The sequence below is a fragment of the Sinocyclocheilus rhinocerous genome, unplaced genomic scaffold (assembly GCF_001515625.1).
Source record: "Sinocyclocheilus rhinocerous isolate Xijiao unplaced genomic scaffold, SAMN03320098_v1.1 scaffold574, whole genome shotgun sequence".
In the NCBI taxonomy this organism is placed as follows: Eukaryota; Metazoa; Chordata; class Actinopteri; order Cypriniformes; family Cyprinidae; genus Sinocyclocheilus; species Sinocyclocheilus rhinocerous.
Genome location: NW_015659919.1, coordinates 1,807,113 through 1,817,500, shown reverse-complemented (window position 1 = coordinate 1,817,500; position 10,388 = coordinate 1,807,113). Strand labels below are relative to the sequence as shown.

Sequence of the window (10,388 nt, the reverse complement as noted above, 5' to 3'; positions counted from 1 at the left end):
ACAAAATGTGTCATAATACAGTATCATATATCAGTATAAATGCCAAAAGTACATCACAAGATTGTACGGTTTCAGATGTGCTAAGTATTACACACTGCAGATTGTATTGTACTGTAAACTCATGATGAATGTCAGTCAGTAACAGTTTTGAATTATGCGCATGTTAAATCCATCAAAATATTAAATAACCAATAATAGCAATATTTATATTTTTAATAAAAATCATTTTCTAGAAAAAAACATTTGTATACATTCTGATCTGATGCATTTAATACATTGGTGTACATGGTAATGACGCTTGTGCCTTGTGGACAGAGAGCCGCAGTACCGCCTCTAACACAGAGAGGACGACACAGGACAGAAACATAAAGATCTGTAAAATGTGTCTAGTATCTACTCATTCTGTTTTACAAGAGGGGTTGAGGTGCTTTTCCTTTACCTGCTTCGTAGGCCTGTGATGTAGTTAACATACCTTATACATGGCCCGCATTCAAAATAAAATTCAAATTATTCAAAATAATTTAATTGCCATTTTATGTGTCATCATGTCCTTTACAAATGAAGAAATTATTTTTGTTACACTTAACAGATTAAAATGAATTCAGCTGTTACTACAAGTTGTCACTTTTGCACTCTTATATGCTTTGAGTGTGTTGTAAAAACCCTGCTGAAATCTTAAGCTGGTTGTCTGGTTTTAGCTGGCCTTCCATCATGGTCAGAGCTGGTTTAAGCTGATCAAAGTGGTCTTCCAGACTGACCAAGCTGTGTTTAGCTGGTTGTTCAGCTGGTCTCCCAGCTGAGCAGCTAAGACCAGCCTGACCAGCTAAATATGTGGTCAAAACCCCTCTAACACCAGCCTGCTAAACCAGCTATGACCAGGCTGAAAGACCAGCTAAAACTAGCTAAACAGCTTAAAGTGATAGTTCACCCAAAAATGAAAATTTACTCACCCTCAGGTCATCCTAGGTGTATATGACTCTCTTCTTGCAGACAAATACAATCAGAGTTATATTAAAAAATGTCCTGGCTCTTCCAAGCTTTATAATGGCAGTGAATGGTGGTCGAGATTTTAAAGCCCAAAAAAGTGTGTCCGTCCATCCATCATAAAAAGTGCTCCACAAGGCTCCGGGGGGTTAATAAAAGTCTTCTGAAGTGAAGCAATGCATTTGTGCAAGAAAAATATCCATATTTAAACTGTGTAAACCGTAATCTCCAGCTTCCGCTAACTGTCATATGCGTGTTCACGAGAAAGTGGTGTTCCAGTGGATGACGTAAGATATGTAGGCATAGTTTACGCTACGCCCACATCCTACGTCTTCCGCTGGAACACCACTCTCTCATGAACGCATGTAGGACAGTTAGCGGAAGCTAGAGATTACGGTTTATAAAGCACTGTTTTGCAAAATCTCGACCCCCATTCACTGCCATTATAAAGCTTGAAAGAGCCAGGACATTTTTTTAAATGTAACTCTGATTGTATTCATCTGAAAGAAGAAAGTCATATACACCTAGGATGGCTTGAGGGTGAGTAAATCATGGGGTAATTTTCATTTTTGGGTAAACTATCCATTGAAGTTTTTTTTTTTTTTTTTTTTCAGCAGGGAATAATGTAAAAGGGAAAAAACAATTGGTGGAAATAAAGTAAGCATTAATATTTTTATATACATGACCTATACAAAATATATAATAATCATAGTTCATTTTAAACATTATGTTCTCCAAATGTAGCATTTTTTCTCCCCTTTGTTGTGTATGTGTCCCTCTTGTGGAGAGAATCGACATAATTTATTATCCTGTGCGATTATAAATTGCATTAAGACAAACCGAATCCAGTTGTTTGAATATTATTCAGAATATTAAAACGGGTCAACTAATCATTGACAAATTATGTATAAACTCACCAGCCCTAAAGACTGCCCAGCCTCTGAAGGAATATCCGGGGCACATTCCTTCAGTCTGCACTCAAACACATGTGTGATCGGGACAGTAGTGACAGGAGGCGCAGCTCCTCTCTTCTGAAATATATTCAGAAGTGCCATGACCTAACCAAGGACTTAAACTAGACTGGAAATTGTTCAAATGGGGAATTCAGGTGAGTTACTGAGACAACCATAATAAATCTTCATGCACCCATAATGAATTTAAATCTGTGTTGAGAATGACAGGTAATTTTTGTTCTGTTTGTAATACTGACAAATCCATAATTAATAGTTGTACTAAATATGCATTTGTCTCTTAAATAAATACACAGTCTGTTTCATATGTCGTAAAGCGTGTGGTTAGAAGGTCTGTTTATGGTTGTACCAAACAAACAACAGGCTGCAAGACATATTACGTAGAACATCATATTTTAAATTTATGATAACTGTAGCTTCTCCCACATCAGCACTGTCACAAACTTTTTTTCTTTTCCCAAAAGTCTAACCATTATCTGTTGAGTTTGCTGTGCCAAGTGTACAGAGTGTGTAATGATTAACTGAGGTGACATCTCTCCTGCAGCCCAAACCCTGTCCTCAGTGGATCAGTGGAGCCTTTGTGTTTGCTGTGAAATGATGTCCACCCACACCGCTCTGCTCCACTTCTAATCTTTCCTTCAGCTTTCACAGCCCTTTCCAGAGCACAGCAGCAAAATATCTGTAACATTTGTCAGCACAGCCATGTCAAAATACGACCCTTGTCTTCTCTCCAAGTCTTAAAGGGGTCATATGATGCGATTTCAATTTTTCGTACATTTCATTACACCAAATACACAAAATAATGTTATTTTTAGCAGCATCATATGACCCCTTTAACTCAGTGTTTATGTTGTTGAGAGGCTGTAAATTCATAGACTGACAGTAAATTCAGCACAGAGTTCTTGGCTCCATTTGGTATCCCATCAGCTCTCTCTCTCCATCCTCAGGGGTGTGTTGTGGCAATCTGGAGGAGCAGAAGGGGCTGATGAAGATGGGCCTTAGTATGGTGTTAGTAGGGCATGTGAACTTCCTGCTGGGTGCTTTGGTCCATGGTGTGGTGCTGAGACACTTCAGCCTCCAGTGGGGACAGGCCATGGAAAGCGCCATCTCGAACATCATCGCCCTGGCAACGGGCCTGCTGGTGAGGCACGACATATTCACGTAAAGTGGGCAATTAGCTGATCAACCAGAGGAATATTTGAAGAGTTCAGATGCAAAAGCCTCTAAGTGCTGTTTGAAATTTTCTTCTAAAATGAGCATTTTTATCAGGCTCCTATGTGTAGATTCAGTAATTTGACTTTTATGGCAAGGAATAGGTTCTTTTCATTGCCATTAAAGTGAAAATTTCACATGGCACTTAGGCTTTTGCTTCTGAACTCTTCATTTTATCTTATTTTTTTGCATACCGGAAGACAAGCTATTTATTTTACATAGCAGAGTAACCACAGCTGTAGTTCGTCTACAATGAACATTTTCTACTAATGTTTGACAACCAGAAGGTGTCCAAATGCTTTTTATCATTTAAAACCCTCACTGTAAAAAAAATTATCTGTAAAATTTACGGTAAAAAAAAAACTGGCAGCTGTGGTTGACAGAATTTAGCTGTAAAAAAATATGGTAGCAACATTTTAGATTTTACGGATTTAACTGAAATTTACATTTAGAAACCGTATTTCAATAACTGATGTAATGTTAATATACCAACCTATTGAAGTACTGAAATCTGTTTAATACCTTTGTAATACACTGATAACCACTAAAAGCAGGTGGTGATGAGAAAGTCACATGATGAACCAAAGCTCATCACAAACAGCTTTTCCACAAGCTGAGAAAGAAAATATTAATATATATAGAAGGTGCACAGTGTCATTCACTCAAATACTAAACACCATCATGACAAAACACAGGATACTGAAATAATGCAATAAACATTAATTTAACAACATTAGATGTAACATACAACCAACAATGTAAGAAAAAACTAAGAAGAAACATAGTTATTTAAAAAAAAAAAAAACTTCAAATGTGAAATGTAACGCAGGGAATTCTGGGAATGTCAATTTACGGTTTTTCACTGTAAATTATACATTCTTTTTCCACTTCCAAAAACTGTATTTTACCATAAAATTGCATGAAATGTCCATTACAGTTTTTCACCATATATAGTACAGGAACTTACAGTTAACAGGTTTTCACGACTATTACTTCTTTTTGTGAAATATATGCTTGTGCTATTTGTTCTTTAAGAATTTCTATTTGTTTTCATTTCATGATTTGTTTTTAGAGCAATGGTGTTAATTCATTTTGAAATGAGGCTATTTTATTAATATACAGTATGTGCATTCAAATAATTTTGGGGCCAAGAATAAATCGGAATAATGTGCTGTTATGTTTATCCATAGGGTGTCATTATTGGTATACTGACTATTGTTCTGTCCAAAAACAGGAAGAACAGGGGGCTGGTAAGTAAAAATGTCCAGTACATTTACAATTTAAATTGTAAATCTTTTAATACCATACTGCTACTATTACTATTATATGTTTGTACTATTACATGTTTTAAATGTAATGAGAGTTTCAACATAACTCATAAATATTTCTGGACAAATTATGATATAGAAAATTTGAGGGGGAAATGCTCTAAATTTTTTATGAAAATAATTTTGTATTTAATTAAATTCAGCCCTTTTTTCATGAACATCATGTTCTAATAGCATAGACCTGTGCTTTAGATAAAAGCTGGATTTGTATTAAATGCAAATTTCATCCTATGCTAGTCCACCATGGTTGCTCCAATACCTGAGCAATTTCAAAAAGTTTCTTTCAAGAATCAAAGAGAACAAGACCACGAAAGTGTTGTCATTGATTTATGTGTTTGTGTGTTCTCTGTCAGTTTTCTCCGTACGTTTTTCTCTCTCTTGCGTCTTTCTGTCTCAGTGGCACACACCTGCTTCCTCTCTCATTCATCAGGACTTGTGTCGAGCTCGCTAGCGTTTGATCACTGGCTTGTCAGAGAGCTTGCAAGTGCCTTCACAGCTCAGAATTGACAAAACCCCTGTGATACAGAGAAGCCTGCAAGGACAAATCCTTTGCCTGGCACTTGAGTTGATTGTTCTTTGCTAATATTGCTAAAACAACTCTCTTTTATTGTAGACCTGGTCACTGTTTGTGTCAAGTGCTGTAGCTGTTCTAGTGGCTGCCGCTTCAGTCATTGGACTGATGGTGTCCTTGGTAAAGACCATCATTCATGGCGACAAGAGATTACTTGCTTACTGCGGCTATAGAGATGGCAGGAGTCACCTAACCATCGCCAATGACTGTCCTTTTGACCCCACGCGTATTTTTGTAAGTACCAAAGGAGAAATGAGAGAAAATATTGTATGACTATTGAAAAAAAAAATATGTAGGCTACATTTCAAATAAGTTTCTGGTTCACCAGTAATTGTCTATAAATTATTTAATGCAGGGATCTTTGACAAGAGGGTCTGCAGTAGAACTAATTAACCTCAGGCAAGCTTATATTAAACAAAAATACAATAATACAGTCAATTAACTTCAAACTGAAGCTCACGTTAAGAAGCTAAAGTTCAGCTAAATGTCTAATTGTCCCTGTCACATTCAAATGTATTAAGCAACAATGCAATGTGTGACTCTGTGAATAAATAATTACATTTTTTCAAAGCTTTGCAATGTAAACATCATAAAAGAGTATGCAAATAAATTGATATGATATTTCACACACTATTTTTCGCCATACTTAAATGAGGGCTTAAAAACATTCATTTTTATGCAATATGTAACAACAGACCTTAGTCAAGGAAATTGCTAGGTTGAATTTATCATCAAAAAAAGTTTTTTTTTAATGTATAAAGGTAGGCCTACTATATCACATAATTTTCACAACTCACAAAATGATTTTATGGTGTTTTTGCCTACTGAAAGTTTCTTTGGAAAGTTATTTTGTCAGCTGAACAATTGCTATGTTGGTAAATTATAGTACAAATCAATTAAACGCACTGCACTTCTGTCCCTCACAGCGTTGTTTTCATTCTTGTCAAAAATGAAATATGGCACTATACCCTGACTAAGGTCTATATTCTCTATTCACTAAGGTGTCGTCAGCCTAAAAAAAGGTTCAAGGCCCTTGGCTTAATGCACAGTTGGTTTGGTTTGAGAGTGTGATTATAAACTTGTCTAAATATCGAAACTTCAATATTAACATTTTTAATGGCTAAATTGGGGTTTATTGGAATTGCCAGAGCTGTCAATATTAAACTGGAGCTTTTCTGATGCAATATTCTTCCACTGGATTTCATCATATTGTGCTCATTAACTTAAAATAAAAAATGTGCACATTTGTAGGAATAACATTTTCTTCTGTCATAATCCCTATTTTTATTCAAGCTGTTCAAAGGAGCACATTGGATCAGATCATTTTGTTCATAATGTGAGTCTCTACTCATTAAAAGTGCACTTAGTAATTTCTTCCTCATTAAAAAGTTTTACACATAGAGACATTAATAGTAATGTGAATGTTCAAAATGTTTTAGCCTTCATTCATATCAGTAGCCTAATTGGGGCCACGATCACATGATCAGCCAAAAAATTACTTGTTTTATCTCAGTAACCCCACTATTATGACATTAGTGGAATAAACTAATTATGAAAAACTGTAAATAACCCATTTCAGTGGCACTGGTAGCTGTAAGCTTTTGCTTTTGCATGATGCTGCATCCACACCAGATATCAAGGTGACTTTTATATGGGTTAGTATACAACATAAAATAAAATACGTTATGATGTGTAGATAGGTGAGTATAATGTACAGTATATTATTTACAAAAAAAGCTAAGATTGTTGTTAATTTTGTAGAAGCCGATGTAATGCTACAGTGCACTGGATGGTGATAAAAATCTAGTACTTATTTATATATAATTATTATATTTGCTCATTATGTTAATTATATTTGCTCATTATGTCAAAATGTTTTAAATATTTAAAACTGACATTAAAATGTATTTGGAAACAATATCTAAAAGTAAAAACTTACAATACAGAGCAATACAAACAATGCAATAGTTTAGGATGTAACACTTTAAAATAAGGTAACATTAACTACTGTTATTTAACATTAGTACATTAGTTAATGCGTTACATTAACATTACTTGCAATGAGTAATACATCTGCTGCAGCATTTGTTCATCTTTAACATTAGTTGATAAAAATACAACTGTTCATTGTTAGCTCGTTAGCTCATGTCTATTTTTGACGTAATTGCATTTTTGTGATGGCATTTTAACAATCATAATTCTAGCGACTTTTTTTTATCATTATTACTTGATGTATAACACTAACATGATTAAAGGGATAGTTCACCCAAAAATGAAAATTCTGTCATTAATTACTCACCCTCATGTCGTTCCAAACCCGTAAGACCGCCGTTCATCTTCGGAACACAAATTAAGATATTTTTTAAGGAATCTGAGAGCTCTCGGACCCTCCCATAGACAGCAAGGGCCCTTACACGATCAAGGAGATCGGTAAAATAATACATGTGACATCAGGGGTTCAACCGTAATTTTACAAAGCTACGAGAATACTTTTTGTGCGCAAAAGTGTCAGTTTTGTGTCAGCTGTGCCACAGTGGATACATTGTTTTCATTCAAATCAAAGCGTAAACGACGTATTCAGCGTATCCGCATGGCACAGCTGACACAAAACAGCATATGCAATTTACAGATTATTTTACCGTTCTCCTTGCTACGTTTCTGGACCTTGATCGTGTAAGGGCCCTTACTGTCTATGGGAGGGTCAGAGAGCTCTCAGATTCCTTCAAAAATATCTTAATTTGTGTTCCGAAGATGAACGAAGGTCTTACGGGTTTGGAACGACATGAGGGTGAGTAATTAATGACAGAATTTTCATTTTTGGGTGAACTATCCCTTTAAAATGACTAACATTTTTTTCTTTTATAGGGCAAATGAAAACGCCCAAAAAATAAAATAATAATGATAATAAAACAAATTTGTTATAATTTCTGCTCACCTTTACCAACTAATGATGACTTCTGCTTCTGAGAACCCAGGAAATGTGAAAAGGCTCCATATTATCTTTTAATTTTAATAATGTATTACTAAGTTAACATTAACTAAGATTAAGAAATGCTTCCGAGGTATTTTTCATTGTTAGTTTATGTAAACCAATGTAGTTAGGAACCTTATTGTAGAGTTACCAAGATAGGCTACAATGTATTTCTATACTTTTTTTCTTATATACCCCTGACATATTTGGTTATACTCTTGTTGTTTGTACAAAACAAAACAAAAAAGGTATAATGAAGGCTACAGCAAGGTTGGGGATGCAAAATTGTTCTGGAACAAACTGTAAACAGTAAAAAAGTGCACTGGTCACGATCATCTACAGTATGCAGTGCACTCAGTAAATATACAATAACTGAAGGCTCTATATATTTCTCTCTCTCTCTTTCTCAGAGCACCACGATAGTCCTGTGGGTCCCATTGATACTAATGAGTGCAGTGGAGATGGTGTTCTCATGCCGCTTATTTAAGGTCTCCATCTCCTACCTCGGTCTGCCCTGGTGCCTCCGCAAACAACATTTACAAGATGAGAGTAGATTGGTATGTGCTGGCCGGCTCTGCACTGACACACAAAGGAGCTCAGATTTGCACTAATAAAAATAATCAGCGCTTTCGCGTAGGTGTACTCATCCTGTGAGTCTTCAGTTGTACATCTGACAACTCATGTGGTTCTCCTAATAGATGCTTGAGACTAACTAACACGTGTGTGACTGTGTGTGTGAGAGAGGGTGTGTTCGTTGACTCATACTGCAGTCATACTGTACTCTAAAGTGGCATCCCTGTGCTCCATTTCAGATGAAAACCCCGAGAGCGGCCGAGCCCTGCTACTCACTCCAGTCCCGTCGTTGCCAAGGAGACGAGGAGCTGTCCGTTATTAGACCCCCAGAGCGGCACAGGCCACCGCTCCGCTCCGCGTCCTCCGGTCAGTACCGCCAGCACCCCTCCGCATCCCCGTTCAACCGCGCGGCGCTGGAAAGGTCCAGTATCTGGATCTGATTTTGAACCGAACCGTGGCTCTGGCATCATTCAGGGATCAAGTGCATTTTAAACCCTTTTGAAGAAAAGTTACATTGGTGCTTGTCAAGGTGTAACTTTGGTTTGAGAAGTGGGGGGGACACAAAATGGGGGAAAATGTTTTCGATTTGAATCCCATTTCCTGCATGTACATACATTTAGGGACTATGGTGATACAAAATCCAGGAAATAATTAAGTTGATTAATGATCAATTCGGGCAAAAAGAATAGTAGGCTACTAAACTATGTATAAGAAAAATATGTCTTACTTTCTTTATTGTTTAATAGGGGCCGATCGCCAAGACTTGAGAGAATCATTTTATAAAGTCGAAAATGTTCACCATTAATGTTTTGAATAATGTTTAAATAATGTGAGACTCAATTTCCACTGTTAAACAAACTTTTATTTCAAACTAACCGCTGTACCTGAAAATATAAAATAAATCACTTGTTGCACAGGATGTTTGTCAGAGACACATCCACCAAACCGCAGGTGTTTAGAATAGAAAAAGCAAAAAGCTCCATCTATCCATTCAATCCCATCTCTCCATGTATATCCTAACCATCCACCCTTCTATACTGTCCTGTCTCCTCTTCTCACATGAAAGAACCAAACACATGCTTCCTGTACTCATTCGCCAGGATAAACTCCTGGCAAATGTTTTCCTTGCTGACTAAAAAATCATAACAAACGAATTTGAAAGTGGGGGGACACAAACGTGATTTTGAAAAGTGGTGGGGACATGTCCCCCCTGTCCCCAGTGGAAATTACGCCCCTGGTGCTTGTACAGGTCGGATCTGTTTTGTCACTCATGTAGCCGTCACTTTGTGTTCATACTCTAAACATACATATTTAAAAACTTTTATGCTGTCTAGAGAAAGTGTGCGTGTGTCAGGTTTTAAATACATTGGCTGCAAAATTTCCACAAAATCTTAAAACAATTTAGGCTAATAAACGTACTAAATAATATTAAACTGTATCATTAACGAATATCGTAGCTTACTAAAACAATAAAAAGTCTATCATCTTCAAGACTTTCAAACAATGTGAAGCCAACATTGCTTTTCTACTTTAAAATGAGTTAATATGAGTTTCTTTGAATTTCACTTAATTTTAATAAGCATTTTAATTTCTTTACATTCATGATATTCATATTTAAATTAAAATTTTGAATCCTGGTTGTTACCTTCAATCTACTGTATCTATCTATCTACAGCATAAAACTTTCAAACTTCAAATAATTTGAAACAATGTCAACATTGCTTTTCTGAATTTCTACTTAAATTACATGAATTTCTTTACATTTAAATTCTGTTTAA

General features: G+C 36.0%; 1 protein-coding gene across 1 annotated transcript; it reads left to right on the top strand.

Moving 5' to 3' along the window:
* The first annotated feature begins 1,941 nt into the window (after positions 1–1,941).
* On the top strand, positions 1,942–9,206 carry LOC107724297 (keratinocyte-associated protein 3-like). The gene is made up of 6 exons (XM_016533153.1): positions 1,942–2,092; positions 2,903–3,096; positions 4,358–4,417; positions 5,109–5,300; positions 8,448–8,594; positions 8,850–9,206. Exons 1-6 carry the CDS (start codon positions 2,080–2,082, stop codon positions 9,048–9,050), a joined length of 807 nt encoding a protein of 268 aa, XP_016388639.1. The 5' UTR covers positions 1,942–2,079; the 3' UTR covers positions 9,051–9,206.
* Positions 9,207–10,388: the final 1,182 nt, after the last annotated feature.